Genomic DNA, 21,347 nt, shown 5'->3' with positions numbered 1-21,347 from the left:
TCGGCTCTGTCAAACCTTACAAAAATGATTCCATTATCTTAAATAATTAGCCGTGTTAGACCATTTATGGAAAATGAAGCGATTTTTTGTTATTTTTTTGTTGCCATTTTATGCGCTCGCTTTTATTGTGTAAATGATCTTGACTTTAACATTTTTGTATTGTAATGCATTTTTTATTCTTATAAGTGTGTTTAATATTACGCCTTTTCACAACAATTATTCCATATGCAAGAATCTTAAAGGTTATTACTTTAAAATACCAAATTAAACAAGACTGGATTAAATTTGGAAGTACGCGTTTATGCTATAAATCTGCATAAGTCAAATTCATGTCATACGGTATTTGCCTACACATGTTCCCTGATGTTCCTTTGTTGTTTTTAGCTGTTTGGATGCAAAATATGGGGTCAAAATGTTAGTCTACAGCAAAATAATGTGTTAAACAATGGGGGGGGGGGGGGGAGTAGGCCTACAGGGGCCTTTACACTGAAATTGAGCCTAAAGGAAAACAGAACAAATAAGAGAGGGACATTTCAAACCAGCTGCTTGGGTCAACCAAGAAAATAAGGCAAGCAGCTCAAACCGATGCTTGGATCAATACAGTGATTGATCACATCATGTTAATATGCTGACCCCCTCCACTGACAAGATGAATGCATCTAAAAGACACACATGAGATCTTTTTAACCATGCAAACACACAAATGCACATCATCATACACAAAGCACAAAAACACTTTCACATATGACAACATAATTACTTTCAAGCACAATTACATTTATTTTCACCTGTCCACGTGAGGATCATTGGTCGTGAGTGATGAAATTAGGTTGCATAAATAGTATTTGAAAAATATAGCACGCAATTCGGAGACGAAAGAAACGAACAAACTAATAAATATGATCTTTTTTTGTTTGGAAGTGAGCTAATGATCGGAGGTTCGAAGTTACAGTTCAACGAGCACAACGACCCCTAGTGGACAAGCATGCACCATGCATGCGGTTTTAATCACCAGTTTATGGAAGTAAACGCTTTGAAAGTAACAATCTCCTCTTTGGTAGCTGAAGAAAATGTCTTCACCGAATGACATTTTTTGGTAAACAGTTTTCTCATTTTTAGAAAGAAATAATACTAATGACTTAAGTTACTGGAACATTTTTAATTATCCTGTCGTTTATTTTGGGATTATTTGTATTTTTTCTCCTTGAAATAGTATTTAAACCGATGGAAGCTAACACACATATACAAAACTACATATGGAGCTATTTGATTTGGCATGGCATGGCAGCTATTGTAGTGTTGTTTTTTTTTAGGATAAATGAACTTTTAGCTCGATTGTATTGTTTAATACCCTGTTAAATTTAGTTAACACAATACACAACATTTATGCTTTAAAAATGCCCGAAAGTATATCATTATGATTGTAGGTGACCTCTTTTGTGCAAATATTTACCTTTGAAAGCCCTTGATAGCTTTAGGAAACGCCATTAATGCTCAGTGGCCATTAATAAAGTGCTTAATTAAAAAGCCAAACAATGTAATGTCTTCCCGGGGAAACGGGGGGTGGGGGTGAGGGGGCTCTTCCATCATCTTGGCCGGGAGCCAAAAACTGAGAAGTTGGATTAGTTGTTGTGACAGTGATGGTTGTTTCACACTGTGCACCGTGCTGCATTCAGGGACACTTATCCCCCCTGTTGACAAAAATGTAATTTGATGAATGGAGGTTGACCCATGACCTCATAAAACGCACACGTGGAGAGGTGAAATACTAGAAACACTGCACAGATTTGACATCCATTCTGCAAAAGCGAGCATCATTATCTTAGTAAAGCTGGGGTGTCCAATATTTTTCCTCCGAGGGCCGCATAATTGAAAAAAGGATGCAAAGGAAGGGACACTTATATAAATTTAAAGACAATATTTGTGACGTTATTAGTTATCAACATCACCATTTCAGCTTTTTATTGTTTTTGCTGTTTTTATTGTGTACCTATTCAAACATACCGATTGTACCTAAAACATTTTATACTGTGTTGCCTGTGTTGACGCAGGAAAAGGCTAAAGTACATTATTTCCAAGTGCACCTGAACACAACACACTGACGTCACCACTGCATTACCCACTTTGGCCGCTGGATGTCAGTATAAATCCCCTCCTGACACCCGAACCGGAAACACAACCCTATATTTGTGTGTCGTGCCTCTTCACAAATGACCGCACCACAACAGATCCTTTTTCGGTGAGCATCACTTGTGTGTTGCTGTCAGGCTGAAAGGACTCCCAGTGTTGGGAGGAAGAACCACAGACTCCACAATCCCGATCTCTAGCATGTAGAGTCGTATAGAAGATGGTGTGGTATCTGCTCGTATAGGCTGACACCATAGAGACACACACAAAAACCCAGAGAGGAAGAGCCGCCGGTACCGGTCTAGCATGGGAAGACTGCGGAGGAGAGCATGCGTGGCGCTCTTTCTCTTCGCTCTCTTTATCTTCGGAACCATGATGGGACTCAGGACCCTCAAGACGGGAGACGGTTTATCAGATCTGGTTCCGAATCTGGAGTTCGCCGGCAAGCTGGACCGGCGCTCAGTGTCCTCCTCGTCATCCTCCTCCTCACCGGGTCATCACAACACTAAATCGGCTTTGCCGAACTCCGGTCCGGAGGGATCCATATTCGACGACGTGCACATGTTTTACTATGTGTGGTACGGAACCCCGCAAGTAGACGGCAAGTTTGTGCACTGGGACCACGTCCTGGTTCCGCACTGGGACCCGAAGATCGCATCCAGTTACCCGAGGGGGAGACACATGCCTCCTGAGGACATCGGCTCCAGTTTCTACCCAGAACTTGGACCGTACAGTTCTAGGGACCCGAATGTGCTGGAGTCCCACATGGAGCAGATCGCTGCTTCTGCTGCAGGTAAAGCTCCCGGAAACGACATTATCCATTCATAGACTATATGCAATTAGCTGACCTTTTCATTCTAATTAAAGGATACATTTGAAAAACGATTAATCTAGACAGTTAGATGACTTTTAATTCTCATTTAAGGACAAAAAAAACAACATATTGAATAGCCTAAACAATTATCTTTACTTTTAATTCCAATTTAAAGATAAAAACAATGAATCTATACAGTTAGCTGTTTTTTAATCATAATTTCTGGATTAAAAACAATCTGTTTTTATAAAATAAACTTTTAGGATCAGATAACTACATACTGTATGTATTCATGTTTACAATTAGACTTAAATGTACATTATTCAGAGATTAAAAAAACCCAACAAATTCGATTAATCCATGCAATTAGCCGACTTTTAATTATAATTGAAGGATTAAAAAACAACATTTAGTCTATAAACAGAACCAAAAAGTGGATCAAAACTATTCAGGACCATGGACAGCTCCACGCACAGCGTATTGGAGTCTTACTTGCACACCTACAATATAAATTTATTAAACCTAAATATAAGCATTCTAAAATTGTAAATTTCACCATCAATGTACATTTACATTTTTAAATTAATCTAATACTTATCTATTGTAATGGAAGCCAATACAAATAATGCATGAATCTCAACTAGAGCGCCCAATCTAGTGATGCAACAACTGCAATAATACACATCACGAGTGAACATTATCTCGAAAAGAGCAGGTGTGCCTAATTGTGTGGCTGGTGAGTGGACTGCAGAATGTACGATATTTTACTCAAAACACATTGCATGATTGAGCTGTGTTGAAATATTAATGTGTGTTACCAGTCGCTACCCTCAGTGACACCGGAATCCTTGGATAGTGTTCCAGCCAGGAGGAGTGGGGGTGGTGGTTGGTTCGTGTACACCCTGGCGTTAGTGCCAGATGGATGATGAGTGGATGCGCCAGTCTGGTAAAACATTTCACTTAATTAGACACAAGAGCCGTAAAAAGGTCGACATTACATTACAATAAGTGGTCCCAGCAAAAGAGGGACTGAAGATGACAAATAGCCACACATCAACAGTAAAAATACTCTCTATAAACTGAAGCTGTTTGGTCTGCTCTGGTGTCATTTTATGGCAAATTGTGGCTTTTTGAAAAGAGACTCTTCGCTGTTGACTGATCCACTGTCTGCAGTGTACACAAGACCTGGGGTTTATTTTAATAAAACAACTTTACACACATATTTGGCTTTGATTTTGTCTAAACTCACTTTGCTTAAAAAATATCGGGATACATATATCATATCGATACATATATCGATATTCAATCTAAATATATCTGGTTTTGGTCCATGTCCCCCAGCCCAAGTTGTGTATGTGTTCCACAATGTTTACATGCGCAGATAAAGACCACTGTGATACCATTCATCCGCCGTGGAACGCATACACAACAACGGACAGATGACAGCGCACAGTGATACGACGGGAGAGAATGTAACGCTGATCAATTGTGAGGTCTGATGTTTCCGAGGAGGCTTTTTTGTGATGCAAATGTATTACTCTTTTGAACGCATGTTGTTTTGAGAAGCTCTTGGCTTAAGTGGCCCCACCAACTAACCGGAACCATGTACCTCATCACTGAAATCTGACCAGAACTCGGCTCACGGGACAAAGTGTGGGCTAAGTCACTGATGATGCACTACACTGATGATGGGAATGTCATACCACTTCATGTCTAAAAAATCCCAACTATCCATTGAAGATCTTGTCACTCGTCAGTGTGTTTATGTGTCTGCAGGGGTTCTGGTCCTATCCTGGTACCCTCCAGGCCTGGCTGATGACAATGGGGAACCCACTGAGGATTTTGTACCGGCCATACTGGACGCCGCTTATAGGCACAACCTCAAGGTAAAAACAAGAGTATGAGTAGGGGGTGAATAGGATCAGTTCTGTAGGCCCATTTTCGGTGCGATGAGTTCAAACTACAAATGTTTCCACAAAAAGCCCTTACATACCTATTTTAGACACGGTAGATCCAATTTTTTTTTTTATTTGTGGGAAAAATGTACAATTTTGTGCTCAGAATTTTCATAATCAGGCAGTTTTTATTAGTAGAATAGAATTTATCGGTATCTCATTTGCTCTACATTGGTAAAGACTGAGTTGCACTAAAAGTAGTCAGATTACTCACACATCACAAACCAACAGGACCTCATCAACGCAAATGCCTACCTCACTCACGGTGCAACCAAAAATAACACAAGGAACACATGTGGAACACACAATGTAACTATATCACACACACTATGCGGGTATCAAAATAGATGTGTGCACACCAATATACATGCAAAAGAATAATGCGCAAGACATGCTGGGAAGCCTACACACACACACACACACTTCCAACAGGCTACCCAGCATGTCTTTCGGGTTATGAATAAGTATAAAATACTATTGTTTTGCATGTATATTTTTGTGTTAGCGTCAATTTCGATACTCGTAGAGTCCTTGTTTTACATTTACATTGTGAGTCACACATGTGTAACGTGTTAAATGTCAAGCTAAATCATTGCAAATGTGTAATCTCGGTGTTTGTGAATACACCTCACATTGATTGTGATTGCTGGTGTGGAGAGCTCCGGAGAAACGCGTGTGCAAGTTTAAGACTGGTGCTGGAACTGAGCACCGCTGTTGGCCTGTTAAGGTCAGCAACAAGGTTTGAAAACAGCGTTAGACTCTGTGTGCCTCTGCCTCATTACTTAAAAGACGGTACATGCACAATGTCACCTTCAAGTATGTGTTGCAGGTGGCTGAGTCTGCATCTTTTGAGGTACAACCAAACATTTGGGTACACATCCCCAGTCGTCGTATTCATCTCCAGTATTTAGGCACCATTGTGTTAGGTAGGGGCCGCACGGTGGCCTAGTGGTTAGACACAGTCAGGAGATCGGGAAGATCTGGGTTTGAATCTCCGTTTGGCATCTCTGTGTGGAGTTTGCATGTTCTCCCCGTGCGTGTGTGGGTTTTCTCCCACATTCCAAAAACATGCATGTTAGGTTAATTGGCGACTCTAAGTTCTCCATAGGTATGAATGTGAGTGTGAATATGTGCCCTGCGATTGGCTGGTGACCAAGTCCAGAGGTCAGCTGGGATAGGCTCCAACATACTCGCGACCCTAGTGAGGATAAGCGGCATAGAAAATGGATGGATGTGTTAGGTAGTTCAAGTAGGCTATGGATTGATTATTTTAGAAGCTTTTAGGACTATTGACCAAAAAAAACAAAAGAATGGTTGAAATAAGAGCTGATGTAAAACTGAGCGCAGTTGAAGGAGAACTCACTCATCTCTCTGGGGTTCTAGTCGGGATGCTTGCAGTGCTGTTGACATTTCCAGCACGGGAGACGTGAGGGACATGGGTCAAAGAACCGCATCCGCTGCTCAATCTGCAGGGACAGAGCAAGCTGTGTAGGACAGCAATACAGTATAGCGGAGCGATGGTGGACCATGTAGCCGACTGCCAATTAGGTCGGAAAATGGGGGAAAATAAGCGCAGGAAACATGCGTGGGCGTGCTGTCGCCATATTGAAGGCTTATTAAAGTTTGAAAAGGGAGCGCTTGATAATGTGAATTAACAACCCGTGTCACATTTGCATGCTATATGCTTTTAAGTGATCTTTTCATGGGACTTTCTGTAAAATTAATGCAGAAGGTGTGGTTGAAAAAGTGTCTTTGTGCCTTTTTTTTCCCTTCTTCCCGGTGACTGAAGACAAGTAGAGCCTGTAAGGGTTTTCTTATGTCACAACAGGAGCCATTAATGATGCAGCGTAAAAGGCGATAAGCACAATCGGCCGAAGTCGTCTTACATGAAATTTGAAGAATATGCAACAAAGAGTTGAACACTACTGTATATTATGTATGTTTTGACATGGAACTGTGGCCTTTTTCCATAGTTTTTGATGCATTTAGGCCAAGTGCAGATTAATGTCAAGAGATAGGAATAAAGATCCAGATACATACAAGATACATTTGCATGTTGAATTATCTCGCAGTTTTCACGATCAGCCGTCATTACTGTTGAACAGCCACAGGCTAAGAAATAACTACACAAATTACACATGCAATGTCAAGCTGAAGGGGTTTTTATACCCGACGCTGTCATGAGAGAAACGCAAATGCATGAAATGTAATGCCTTATTGGCGGGCGTGACGTTTGAAATGCTAGCATGACATGTACGGCCCGTGACATGCACTTTACGCGACGCGTGCGGGGAGCTCTTAACATCCCGATCATACAAAAACAGCGCCAGAAAACACGTTTTCTGTGTGAATTATTCATGTCTTTGTGTGCCCTTTTCAGCGTGGAATGATGAACCTCTCAACCCTCCAATGGAAGACGTTCAATTTTAAACAGTCGCTTTCATGCCTAATTTCAAAGAGGCTCACGAAAGTGAGGAATTTTTGCATGTCGAGCACTTTTTAAGACGACTTTTCAAGCTTTTCTGCACCTGGCAACTACTGTATGTACAACACGCGTAGTTGATCAATTTTCCAAAAGGAAATAATGGAAAGTGGATTCATCCGTTCCAGAGTCAAACTGTCGTCATCGTAAAACATTTATGACCTGTTCAGTTTTAAGTAATGTTTAAAAAAAAAAGAAAAAGAAGCTGTCGTATAATCAACCTTACGACACATCGTGTACTCACTCGTGTAGTCGTGCTTTGCACTTTTAATTGGCAAGTGTAACAATAAGTTAACCGCTGTATAGTAAATCTCTGCTGTTTCGTGGTTGACTAAGACTATTGTTACTCAAAAAAATGTGCATATTTAAGCACATTTCAGGCCTAAATTAAGCATTTGTAAGCATAAAAATGGCCAAACGAACAAAAATACGGACACATTCAAATTCAGTACGTGTCACGATTGAGGAGCTGTTGAATGCTTGACCCCCGGTATGCAGAGACAGGAGGCAGAAGTGTGCACATAACAACATATTTAATGAAACAAAAACCACTACTCACTGTAGTACAGGAAAACGGAACAAAGGTGACAGAGAAAAAGCTCTGTGACGACAGGCAACTGAAACACTACCAGGTACGTGGAATGCTCAGGTGAAGCGCAACAAGCTAACAGGCAAAGAGACAATGAACCAGCACCGTACTTGAGGCGGCGCTGGGCTTTTAAACCCCACTAATTGCAATTGCTGCCAGCTGCGCCACAAACCACTGGGGTGACGCGGCTGCAGCTTCCCCGCAGCAGGAAGTGCTCACTCCTGTCCTGCGGAACATGACAACATGTTGCTGTGTAGCATTCTTCGCTGGTCACTAGTTATCAGTAATGTCACAGTGGTACTACTCTGTGATAATGCGACTGCCAATGCTAAACACACGTGAGTAAATTATGTCTTATTTATGTCTCAAATGGCTTATTTATTTGATACTATATTGGGTTATAGGAGTGTAAAGGTGACCATAGGGGTGCTATTTCATGTCTAGAGGGCTACAGTAATGTTATAAACCATAATTAGAAGATCAGAAACAGGTTTTCTACGCAATGAATAGAAATGAACAATGAATATATTCCCTTTATAAAGAACCTATTGGGAAATTCACTTATTGGATGAGGTCTGGAACCAGTTGACCGCAATAAATGAGGGATGATTGTACTTACCGTTCATAACAACCTTGCTGTTTTGCCATCTTTTTCCTGGTGTATTTTTCATTTTTATTATTATTATTATTATTATTTTTTGACTGTGACAGCCAGGGCAGAGACGTGTGTATCGCGTCACGACGTTATTTCCCCCCCCCTTTGCCATCACTGGTACCCGTCTGTGGTGGCATCACAAAAAAGCCAAAGAAAACGCAATTCCTGAAATGTTGTGCTACTTTAGAGTAGTGCTTTTCCAGAAAATCGCTGAATTATAAGACTAAGATTTTATACAGTAGATTCTGCTACACCCACACACACACACACACACACACTACTGTATACATATCCTGTTTTTATTGACAGATGTTATAAACAAACCAGTTTGAAGTATTTGCAAGCACTTTTGTAATTCTACTAGCACCACGCAGTTAAACACACAGTGAGCCCTCCTGGGGTTGATGCTACAAAGCAAGCCATACATCTTTTTTTATTTTTATATTATTATTATTATATAAGCTGAACAGTATCTGAGCAGCACCCACATGCTCATCCCTTGTGCAGCACTACATTGCATTGCATGACCTCCCATTGAAGAGGACCTGAAATAGTCCACACTAAGTGAGGTCTTGTGTGAGCACGGAGGCTCCCTGGAGTCACGTTCGTCTCCCTGGGCAATCACGTCCCTGATGGAATGTAAAAGTTTCACATGCTAAATAGACCGTGAGAGCTGCATGCACACAGGGAGACACATTATTAAACTCTTCGTTAAATACATATGGCCTCCATTGATTCCATAGGTCTTCATGTGTTTAAAAGTATTAAAAAACACACAGGAGGTCCCGTTAAATGGACAGTTACAGTGAATTAGGAGTGGCATTAGTATAATACTGTATGTGGGTAAACTGTTAAGTACTTGAGTTAAAAGAGAGTGTAGTACTTAGCTGCAACCAGCAGAGGCACTGCTGATTCAGTGAACATCAACTAGTTTGCTGTCCAAAAACAATTATTTTGTTAAAAAGTTCTTTTTTTGCTTAATTATGAAAAGATTATTCTTAACATAAAGTTACCCCCGCCAAAAAAACACAAAATATTTGTATTACTGTATAAAATATATATTTTTTTCAATCTAAAAGTGAATAAATTGATTTACGTTTTCTCCACAGCCCAAAATGTTCAATTCAGTTTCTCCAAATCCCCTCCAAAACAAGAGATTTCTTCTACAGAGACTGTTTTATGTGGACATTCATGTTTAGATTGTGTGTTTATAACGGTATGCAAGACTTTAACATGGGCCACGCGGGCTTCAATTTGGATGAATTTATCATCATTTTTTGGGGTCAACTGTGCAGTTACGACGCATTTCGAAACACAGAAAATATGTCCAGTGAGATGATTCACAATTTTACAACCCAAATATTTAGATCCAATGATTTGTTTAAAAAAAAAAAAAAAATTAAACAGGAAAGCAGCACAAAACTGTTTGGCTTACATTTTACTGCAGATGTTCTTACTCCTCTTCAGACATTTTCCATCATGTTTTCCCAGGCTGGGAAAGTGTTCCATGCCAGTCATAAATCATTTAATGTGAATCCAGCGTCCATTCGCCTTTTAAGTATTCATATTATGAACTTTTTGAGTGCGCGTCATGTTGGATTGTTTGTCGCATGGCTGCTTCTGCCAGTCAATTATGGGGCATGTTTGGGGGGGGAAACACAACACTGTATCAAAATTGAAATATGTACAATATGGAGGTGAGTCGATCTAAACGTGTCGTTTCTCCAGGTTGCCTTTCACATCCAACCATACCGAGGACGAAACGACCAGAGCGTGCACGACCACATCAAGTACATCATCGACAGGTAGACACTTTTACACCCCCATTACTAACTAAACATGAATGTTACTTTAGAAGGAGCTTCTGGTTATATAAACCCCGGCTTTGGCGTATTAAAGTGAAAAGACTCTTTAAATATTACACAGCAGAGAGGGCTTTCAGACCACACACGAAAAACTTTTGGGATTTCTGACACTTTTCAACTCAACTTTATTAGGAACGCAGTCCAATAACAAAAGGGTGATGGACTCTCATGCTAGGCTAGACTAGCTAACTATATAAACAGACAAAAAAAAATATATAATGAAACCCGATACAGCTACAAATTAACTACATTTCTAGAAGTGTTTTTCTTCCTGCGTGAGTTGACTTACTTGTAAATGTTGCTCCATGAGATCATTTGGTAGCGATAGACCATTTGTATTGGCTGTGGAAAAACAAAGTTAGCAACTAGCCGCAGATTAGCGGCGTGGAAGGCACCGCTAACAGCGAAAGGATCATTAGCATGCGTTAAATGACACAAAGGTACCGACTAAAAGCAGATTAGTGGTATTAGCTATCAAAGGTAGCGCTAACAGTTAGCAAGAGGATCAGTAGAATATGTTAAACACAAAATAAGCGACTAACAGCAGATTAATGGTATGAGCTAGCAGTATGAGCCATGGAAAGCAGAGCTAGGAACTAAAAGCAAACCAACATTAGCTATGCAAACCAGCGAAAGGAGCTAGCAGAGCATCATGAGCTGAGGAAACATAAAACTTGAGCAAGTAACGGCAATCCTAACAGTATGAGCTATGGAAATGAGAGCTAGCAGGATACCATTAGCTGTGGAAAGAAGAGCTCACAGCTAGCAGCAGCATACCAGTAGCATGAAAAGAGGAATGCTAAGCTATAAAAGAGATGACTATGAGCCATGGAAAGCAGCGCTAAAGCTAGCAGAAGACCATCGGCATGAGACTTGGAATGAGGATAAAAAATGGACATGACATCCAAGAAGTGATTTCAATGTGCTTCTCTAACTTCTGTTGAAGGTATGGCGACCATGCAGCCTTCTACAAGTTTACCTCCAGCACAGGGAAGAGTCTTCCTCTATTCTACATCTACGACTCGTACCTGACCCCTGCGGAGTCTTGGTCTGAACTTTTGTCGCCCACGGGCTCCCACAGCGTGCGAGGCTCCGCCTACGACTCGCTCTTCATCGCCCTGATCGTGGAAGAGCGCCACAAGCAGGACATCCTGGCTGGCGGCTTCGACGGCATGTACACATACTTCGCCTCCAATGGCTTCTCCTTCGGCTCTTCCCACCAAAACTGGAAGGCCATCAAAAGCTTCTGCGATGACAACAATCTCCTCTTCATCCCCAGCGTGGGACCGGGTTACGTAGACACCAGCATTCGCCCGTGGAACAGCCACAGCACCCGCAACCGGGTCAACGGGCGCTACTACGAGACGGCCCTGCAGGCGGCGCTCAACGTGCGGCCCGAGATGGTCACCATCACGTCCTTTAACGAGTGGCACGAGGGGACACAGATAGAGAGGGCGGTGCCCAAGAAAACCGCCACCAGGGTCTACTTGGACTATCAGCCACACGGACCTGAACACTACCTGGAGCTGACACGGCGCTGGGCCGAGCACTTCAACAAGGAGAAGGAGCAGTGGCTCATGTGAGCTTTCTACCGACCCACCGCCATCAAACAATGCACTTAAATAGACGTTTGTAGCCCCTTTCAAACTGCCTGCCAACGCTGGCTTTTCCCTCGTGTTACTGTTTAAAACGGGAGTGGGGACAACTGCACCCCCTGAGGTAGTATCGCAGCCGGAACAGAGGCGGGATGGCAACAATGTGTAAGGGTATATCCCCCAATGCCGGGACTGCGGTGCCACGTTTAACGCCCATCCTGTTGTGCTGAAAGCGACTGTCGCTGTCCGACAAGTATCTTATATGTCACACTAGACGCAGGCCATCTAATTAACCGACTGTGTGAAAGCGCACAGAGTCACGGTAATGTCCCGCCTTCACTAAGTTCTCGAAGGGATCAGCACCTGAGAGGGCTTTGGTGCAGGCGTTTTGCGGTATATCTGTGTGAAAAAGAGGCTGGTATAGGCAAAAGTGATGGGCACGGATGTCCGTACTTAGTTGTTGTGTCGTCGGGAAACTTTAGTAGGAAATCTTGGGAAAATGCAAGCACAATATTCATCATTTACAGCAACACCGCCGTCACTGCTCCCATCACAGCTCCCCCGTGAGTTGGACCTACAACGAAGCACTGGGCTGAGGCTACGCAGTCTACGACTTTGTGAGCAACTCAGAAAACAGTCGTCAGCTCTTGTTGAATGGAACGCTCTCGTCTTCGGTGGATTCCCTGGTTGTGTCACATTTGCACCCACATGTCACGATGCTGGGTGGCTACATGTTCGCTTTCTGAAGAGCGTAACTGCACCCTCTGAGGTAGCATCGCAGCCGTAACAGGGATGGGATGGCAACAATGTGTAAGGTTATATCCCCCGATGCCGGAGCTGGGGCGCGACGTTTAACGCCCATCCTGTCGCTGTCCGACAAGTACCTGATGTCACACTAGACGCAGGCAGAATTAACGTAATTCAGCTAACTAACCAATGATCAAACAAACATACATTATGACATCCTACGAAATTTTCCTGAGCAGTATTACAAGATCGTGCTCGGTCATTTCAACAACTGCTACCACTGGTTTTGTTCCTCTGTGTTCCCGGAGAAATCAGATATGAAGTTTTTTTGCATGGACCCACTAGCTAACAGACCAGTGAGCAATGTTGGATGATACGTAACCTCATGGCGAGATTAAAAACAGATTCTATACATTTCTACTAAATACACTGCCGGTCCAAAGTTTCAGAACACTCCAATTTTTAAGCGTTAAGATGGTCCGTCTCGCTTGCATTGTTAATGCCCTTTTTTCTTGCCATTTTTGGAGCAACAAATGACTTTCTCCAGTAGAATGCTGTTCTGACGGTATAGTACCACAGTGTGTTCCGAACACTGTTTTTATGCAGACGGAGGAGGTAGTAAGTACTCCGGAACTAGTTAGGAATTAGTTGCACCAACTGCCAAGGCTTGAACAACCTCCATTTCTGCTTCAACAGCTTTAAATTGTTGACCCATTTTGTGGTCCCTGAAACAGGCCTTTTTCTATAACTCTGAAATAGACATTTTCGGCATAGGCAGTTTTGGGTAACCTTACCTTTTTTTTAAACCTCTGGCACTTCACCACTTTGTACCATTTCAAGCTATTCATCGGACTTGAACGACTTGAATGTCAATAAATCACTGGAAAAATTGGGCTGTTTGAAAACGTTTGACCGGTAGTGTATACATTTTCCGTACGACATCCTAGTCCTTTTTTGTTGGTGACATTCAACAGCAACCGCTAGCGCTGCTTTTGTTCATTCCGCAGGCAAACTTAGGTACCGGTACTTAGATAACGGCTAGATGGTCGAGGATTGACCGAGTCCTTCAAAACTCGCAAGTTTTTTTTGTTTGTTTTTTTTTTACAGAATCGGGAGTAGCGGGTATTCGTCTGTTAACTTGTTGGCTTACCCTGCTGCCACTAGCTAAATTAAAAAAGGAAACCAGGCAACATGGCATTAATTGTGCAACGGTTACTCTAACTGCATTTGTGTAAATGTATTAACCCCCGGGAAAAAGGAACAGATCTTCTCCTTGCCTCAAATCAACTCTCCTTTCCACTTCCTGTTCCTGTCTGAGCTGCTCGCTCGCTAACCTAGAGTCACTCGCCAACGCTGGCGTGAGCGTGTCGACAAGTGTTGCACATGTGCGAGTCCGCACTGATTCATACGTCGACATCGCCGCCATTTTGGATGTGGCAACCATGGGAAGATGCCCAATTCATGTTCTGCGTGGAATTGTACCAACCGGTTTACAGTCCAAACAAGATCTCATGCGTTTACCTTTCACAGGTAAGGTTGAAAAAATACCTTTGATTGTATTTGGTTGGATTTCCTTGACGAGGAATGTAGTTCTGCTTAGTTGCTTAGTCGTGTTAAGCTTCATCCGCGGCCATCTTGCTTACGTGTGTCCCACAGCGGAAGAAAATGCGAGTGTCTTCATCACATACACGCGAACGAAGAGGCGACAAACATAACGCCGAGAGATTTGTGATGTCTTGATTTTGTTGAGGAGGCATTTTTATGATGCAAATGTGTTACTCTTTTTGAACGCATATTGTTTTTATGGCCCCAGCAACTAAGCAGAACCACGTTCCTCGCCGTGGAAATCCGACCAGAACTGGACTCGCGGGACCAAATGAGGGGGGTTAATCATTAATCACTGCTGATGGTGATGTCATACAACTTCATGTCAAAAAAATCCGAACTATCCCTTAAAGTTTAGTCCATTTTCTTGCATTTGATACTTGCGCCGCTGCAACTGGCCACCCATCTCAATGAGGTGCTTAGTGCGTATATACTGTACGTATATCTGTGGGAGTCTCTGTGTGGGTTTTTTGCGCATGCGTGTTGTGACACCCGACTCGCGTGAATCAAGCACTCGATTCACTTTAGTGAGTGTCCGCAAGCGGAATTATGTTTCCCATCACTAGTAACTGTTGTCGCTCTGCAAAGTTTCCAGGACATCTGATACAAAGTTTTTGGCATACTAGTACTTGGATACTAGTTAACCGACCAACAAATAACGTTCATCGACACATAACATCCTGCTTGGGCGTGACGGGAGTTGAAACTAATTTCTACAAAATGTTTGTAAGCAGCGTATCAGCGTCGTGCTAGGGAATTTCCACAACTGCTAGCACTGATTTTGTTCACCCACAGCGACTTACACTACGGAAATCAGACATGTACGTTTTACGTAGTCCCATTAGCTAATTCATAGACAACGTTGATTAATGCCCCTGCTCAGGCTGTGGCAACGATCGACAAAATATTCTACACATTTCTACCCCAGATGTTCACACAACATGCGACATAATTTTCTGTTGGCGGCATTACTGTGCCGTGCCACAATATTTCAACAAGCGAGAACACTGCTTTTATTTATCGCACAGCCAAACGTAATGAACTGCTGTGTCCCTCCACAAAGCTGTGCAAAAATTTATGTTTTTTTTTTTGTAATCCTACTAACTGACCAGCCACAAACAGATTCGGCGCTACGTGCCCACCCACGCTCGTAAACGCACTATAATGCCTCTGGTCTGCCAGAAAATAAGACGTAGGAGGAAGGAAGTGACTTTGTCGCTGTGTTTAGCGAGTAATCAGACTCCTGTAGATATTCCCTTTCAAAAAAGCAACTAGTCTAGTGACAAATCTAGTGAAGAGGCTTTTGGAGAGTCCGATATGAAAGCAGATATTGCGCTTTTCAAGCAGCAGTGAGTGCTGCCATCTAAAAAGCACCCACAGGCAACTGTCTTATTTGTTTCGTGAAATTTTCATTTGCAGTTCCAAGCATTTTTCTTTTTTGACCCACTTTTTGTAAATGTGTCATAACCAATTATGCAAATTCAACAATTTCGTCATCGCCACCACCACGCCATGAATAGATTGCAGTCCTGTGTTTCAACACTGCAAGGGTTGAAATAAAATCAGCAAATTTCTATCATCTTTTTGTACGGAATCCCACTACATTCTCAAAGTTCAAGCAAAGCAGAGCTACAGCACGCTGCTGGGAGATTTAAATTAAATTGAGTGCTAGCACTGCTTCGCGGCCTCGTTTATCACACAGAAAACTTGTTTTATGAATATAAATGTTATGGTTGGCAAATATTTATACTGTACATTTTGTTCCCTGCTGATTGTTACAAGCTTCTTCCTGGAGGATATTTTTCACAATAAAAGTATTGAATCTCTCTCGTGTGTGTGTGTGTGTGTGTGTGTGTGTGTGTGTTCCCGCTTTGGCTTAGAACATTCCACATTAAAAATAAACATACACGAGGGAAACAGACACTGTTGTTATACAGAACTTTGAGGCTTTTATTGTAAAAGATTTAACTTTAACATGAGCAACAGTTTTTTAAATGCATGAAGGCATTCACCTTCACAAAAGGCAAGGTTAACATTGTATTCCCAGCTTCTAATAACAATATATAATACAATTGTAATAAAAAAAATAATTTAAAAAATCCCTCGCAAACTTACACATGGTTAAAAGGTATAGATAGGAGACAGACTTTTTCAAGCACAAGATGGAGAACTTCCACACAATCCCATGATAAGGACAAAATAATGAAGCCACATAAATAAAACACACAAATCCTTTTAAGCAGTCAGCTTTATAACTGTAGAGTCATTCCAAAGTCCTCAGGTGTTCCCAGGGAGAAAAAATATTCATAATCCCCATAGAAAAAAAAAAAAGCTTGTTGTGTGTTCCAGCCAGTGTGTTGACGTTAGTGAAGTGGTACTATCCCAAATCCGCAGAGGAGAGTCCATATTTACCTTCCAGCACATCGACCGTGGCAGAAAAGGCACTAAAAACCCAATTGGTTTCTCTTTTAATGTACACCATAAAGGAGGTTGAGTCCAATGAAATAACACGATCACAAGTACAGTATGTTTACTTAGTTGGAGCCCATTCATTCATAATTTACTTTCCTGAACATACTCAGCAATGTTATGTATTTATTTGAGGTGAACCTATTAGATATTTATGTATTTAATGGTGCGTTCAAGCACAGTCAAACATAGTGGGACGGGTTGCCGCTCGCAACAAACAACATATACAAGCAAAAACTATGGGATTTGTAACTGTACATCATTTTTTAAAATAAAACAATGGCCCGTATTTCCAAAATGGATAAGCATTTACATAAAATTCCATGTAGTTATTTAGAGTTATTTTTTTTCTTTAATTTTTTATAAAATTGCACCTGAAAACTTCCCGCGGCCCAGTACCAGTCTGTGGGCGGGGCCCGGTGGTTGGGGACTCTTGCTCTAGACCTTACATTTGTCAGTGACACTCATATTTTTTCCTCAAACTCTTGTCACAAATACATTTTTAGTTTCGGTCGCATGTATTTGGTGACCAAACTAAGCAAATACCCGTAGAAGTCAGAGTATGCAGTATTTTGCGTCTTCTAAAATCTATTTTGTTGCTTTAAGATTCACAATAAAGTGTTTAGATACCAATATTAGTACTTTAAATAGTAAAATAAGTGAATACTAAAAATAATTATTTAAGTAAAGAGCAAGAACTTACCAGCCGGGTCTGATGATGCGGTATTTGTCGTGTACTGATAGGTCCACCACAGTCGACCCGAGGCGACTCGGGTCTCCTATTGGTCCTCCATCCACTACTACTGCTAGTTTGGGCCAAAGATCCTGGAACTCCTTCACATCAGAGACAGAGAGAGGGGGGGAAGAGACATTTATCTCAGGGTTTCCGATACATGTTATTGATCTGCCGCGACAAAATAAAAGATGCCACACCTTAAAAATTTGGGTTTAAAACCTGAAAACAATGTCAATATATTGTATGAATGGATATACCGTATATGCTATATAGATACATATATAGCTTATTATTTATGCATCTATTGAATTATATCTTGAAATTTTTTTATGAAAATATAAAAACATTTTACTGCGCTTTATTTTTATAAACATGCACCTGAATCACCTGTCTGCCTTGTTGGCTCTTGCACATGTGTGACCAGATAAAAGTATGCAACACATCTTGTGTTGATGTTCACTTTGTTCCGTATTATCGTGAGAATGAAAAATAGTCCATCTATAGCCTATCTATGCCAGTGTGTGGGATCGCTCACGTTTCAATCTCATTCGACTTTCTGGCATCTTTGTTTACACATTTTGCCTGGCTCTCACTGCCTCTCTGGCAGCAGCTAGCTAGCTAGCTTGTTTTTGTGTCTATCATGTTGATTGGGTACATGCTAACTTACTGTTTTAAAGTGTCACTTACCAATCTTGCGCTCCTGTTATCAGTATGTTTATGGCTCGTCTTCAAAACACGAGTTGTGTGTCTAACTTGTTCAACATAAACATGTAGTGTGTCCAGCTTTGAGATAGTGACGTTACAGGGGTCTCCAACAGGTAGCTCGTATGCTAGCAGTAGCTCACCAGCTGATGAGTACTTCACCGAAGAATATTTGCTTCACCTATTAGTATTTTTATAAGTGTTCTATTGTATTGTACATGTATTTAGTGACAAATGAGCACACTGAGTGGGGATGTGCTTTGTAAATAAAGTACAGTCGAAATGTTTGTAGTCACAAAAAAACCACAAATAGCTCTCGTCTGCTTTCTTTTTGTCAAAGTAGCTTTAATAGTGGACTCTGAATTTATACTGTTTAGACAGGACAAATTTCAAGAACTGTTATTTTTTTAATTCTGTTGTTTTGAACTAAAACACATTATTGAACAATTAATTCCCATGTATTTGTATTACTCTGAAACAGGCATCAAATTAAAATTTAGGTTTGTGTCAAATAGTACAACATTTTGTACTAGTCCCATAGTACTATTCGACTAAATAAGTGCATACAAAAGGAGGCTCGACATTTTAGACACTCAGTTTAAGTGCTCTCAGCAATTTTGCCATTAAATTAACAGTTTTGCAATGTTCTTGGTTCAAATTATGCTGGTTGTTGAAAAAAGTTAAGTAAGTTAATAAAAAAAAAAATAAGTTACAAAAATTATTTGTCATAATAAAAAAAAATTGCAGATGCAGCAGAGGCATGACACGGACGGCAGTCCACCCTGCCATGCAGCCCACCACCACACTGCATCTTGCAAAGAGGCTAACAGCCTATGAATAAAACAAACGGTAGTTGCAATACAAATTGCTGTGTATTATCATGATTTTTCTACTTACATTGACGGCCACAGTGCTTGTTTGTGCGCTGATGTTGGCACTGGTGAGAGCCAGAGGCTCCCCGCACATCTGGCAAAGGCGTTGTATGAAGGTACAGTCTGGAATACGGACCCCAACAAGCTGAGTGGTACAAGATTACATGAATAAAACAATTTTAGGTCACTTCTGGGTTGTTCTGATGGACTTACTTGGGTGAAAGGGTTGAGCTCTTTGTTCAGTATTTCAGATCTTTCAAACACTAGGGTGACAGGACCTGGCAGGAGGTCACCAAGCAGCTCCTCCTTCACTTTCACCTTACAGTACCTTCAACAATACAATCAATGGTGGGATGCTCAACATCAACAACCCACAAACATGCACATACTGTACTTGTATATATCCTGGATATCTCCCACACATATGGCAAGAGGCTTCTGCTCATTCCGGCCTTTGATGTCATAGATCCTCTGCACAGCGCTGGAGTTCTGGGCCAGACACGCCAGGCCGTAGATGGTGTCGGTGGGCACGGCAACAACATGGCCGTCCTGCAGCGCTTTCGTCGTGCAGCTCAGGATGCTGGCAAGATCTGTGGCAGGCAACCAGGAAAGAAATACAATGAACATCTCAGTGTGGAGTTAGCATGTTCTCCCCGGGCATGCATGGGTTTTCTCCGGTTACTCCGCTTTCCTTGGCAAATGTTTATGCTGTACAAAAACAGGTTAGGTTAATTGGTGACTCTGAATTCTCCATAGGTGTGAATGTGACTGTGAAAGGTTGTTTGTAATTATGTACCATGGGATTTGATTGGTGACCAAAGTCAGCTGGGATAGACTCCAGCTCCCACGTGACCGTAATGGGAGGACAAGCAGCATAGAAAATGGATAGATGGATAAATAAAAACGTGGAAAACGTTACCAAACTAAAAGGTTATGCTGTAGTAAAACATTAAGAAGACTAATAAGACATATATAAACATTGTACTGTGATTATAATAACAGAATATTGCTCAAGGTGTACAAAGTGGAGCTCCAGCCTTCACTTCAACTTTGCGTTCAGCGTTTACACGCAGAATTACGGTAATACACGGACGTGTACAATTGAATTAACAATTGTGCAGTCGCATTACATTATTAAAGCACAACTGCAATTTCAAATGGCATTCATTCTGATTCCAGAGGGACTCAAATAAACAGTTAACAAGAGGGCACAGAGTATAAAAAAAACATTGTGATAAATGGACGAAACTTATGTTATCCAACCTCAATTTTCACCGTTGTTACTATTGAACCAAAAAAAAAAAACTTGCGTCCCCCTTAAAAACTAGCTTGACATGCTAAACTTAAAAAGTTCACTACTGTAGTCTAACAGAAACCACACAAAATTCTGACATGTTATTTTACAAGTAGTAATCAGTGATTACTATACCGGTTATACCGTTATACCAGTCCAACAGGTGCATACAAAGATCTGACGCAATATGCCGCCATTTTTACGTTGTCTGCTCAACATGATGCACTTACAAGGTTGAAAATGTAAATGTTAAGTTTTGTCGGTTCTTTTTAACCCTAAGCGCCTTCTCACCTGTCCGCGCTTTCTGTGTAACAAACGAAGGCTCGTCGCCGGTTGCCGGTGACAAATGCAGCACTTTGGTCTTCAGCTGTTTGCACATTGTTTCAGGTCCGGCTCGACAAACTGCTGTTGAAGAAGAGTGTGCTGCTCGATATTTAGTAAATTTAACAGCAAGGCTACAAAAATACTTCATTAAAAACAGCGTTAGAAGAGGAGAGTTGTCAGAAACATGTTGCCTCCTGGTGTCATTAAGTGCGCTCTTCCGGGTTACGCCCCCTATGTGATGACGACATATTCCTTAAAGCGGTATTACCACATGGCCTTTCGTTAAATGGACATTTAAATCAGCTGCGTAAAACTGTTTAAAAACACTTCACGTCATTTTCTCGATAGGTTTTACCTTTTTACATTTTTTGAGCTAGCAAAGCATCTACAATGTCCCAGTCTAGTGATGAGCACACTCCTACTGTCAAAATGGTCAGTGTAGATCATTTAAAAACCCTTAATTAACACATGATCACCAGGTTTTAATGTGTTTCACAGGATTTGGAGGATGTCCAT

The 21,347-nt window shown here is 41.4% G+C and overlaps 2 protein-coding genes across 2 annotated transcripts; one reads left to right on the top strand and one right to left on the bottom strand.

Annotated features, from left to right (window-relative positions):
• The first annotated feature begins 2,172 nt into the window (after window positions 1-2,172).
• Window positions 2,173-16,254, top strand: maneal (mannosidase endo-alpha like). Its single transcript, XM_054782609.1, has 4 exons — window positions 2,173-2,920; window positions 4,718-4,827; window positions 10,351-10,427; window positions 11,434-16,254. Exons 1-4 carry the CDS (start codon window positions 2,434-2,436, stop codon window positions 12,068-12,070), a joined length of 1,311 nt encoding a protein of 436 aa, XP_054638584.1. The 5' UTR covers window positions 2,173-2,433; the 3' UTR covers window positions 12,071-16,254.
• Window positions 3,753-21,051, bottom strand: yrdc (yrdC N(6)-threonylcarbamoyltransferase domain containing). The gene is made up of 6 exons (XM_054782617.1): window positions 20,799-21,051; window positions 19,608-19,803; window positions 19,427-19,541; window positions 19,239-19,358; window positions 17,607-17,737; window positions 3,753-3,884 (listed from the first exon to the last, which is right to left on the bottom strand). Coding segments are annotated over exons 1-6 (744 nt in total). The 5' UTR covers window positions 20,980-21,051; the 3' UTR covers window positions 3,753-3,883.
• Between the last annotated feature and the right edge of the window lie 296 nt (window positions 21,052-21,347).

This window comes from Dunckerocampus dactyliophorus, chromosome 7 (assembly GCF_027744805.1).
Source record: "Dunckerocampus dactyliophorus isolate RoL2022-P2 chromosome 7, RoL_Ddac_1.1, whole genome shotgun sequence".
In the NCBI taxonomy this organism is placed as follows: Eukaryota; Metazoa; Chordata; class Actinopteri; order Syngnathiformes; family Syngnathidae; genus Dunckerocampus; species Dunckerocampus dactyliophorus.
This window is presented reverse-complemented; position numbering and strand designations above follow the sequence as displayed.

What these genes read in the sequence shown, in the direction of transcription:
- maneal (XM_054782609.1), top strand. Translation starts at nt 2,434, where the DNA reads ATGGGAAGACTGCGGAGGAGAGCATGCGTGGCGCTCTTTCTCTTCGCT. An exon ending in CTTATAGGCACAACCTCAAG is followed by an intron (nt 4,828 to 10,350) that starts GTAAAAACAAGA and finishes TCGTTTCTCCAG; the next exon opens with GTTGCCTTTCACATCCAACC. An exon ending in ATCAAGTACATCATCGACAG is followed by an intron (nt 10,428 to 11,433) that starts GTAGACACTTTT and finishes CTTCTGTTGAAG; the next exon opens with GTATGGCGACCATGCAGCCT.
- yrdc (XM_054782617.1), bottom strand. Translation starts at nt 20,979, where the DNA reads ATGAAGTATTTTTGTAGCCTTGCTGTTAAATTTACTAAATATCGAGCA. An exon ending in TACACAGAAAGCGCGGACAG is followed by an intron (nt 19,804 to 20,798) that starts GTGAGAAGGCGC and finishes TGCCTGCCACAG; the next exon opens with ATCTTGCCAGCATCCTGAGC. An exon ending in AGCTCAACCCTTTCACCCAA is followed by an intron (nt 19,359 to 19,426) that starts GTAAGTCCATCA and finishes TGTACCACTCAG; the next exon opens with CTTGTTGGGGTCCGTATTCC.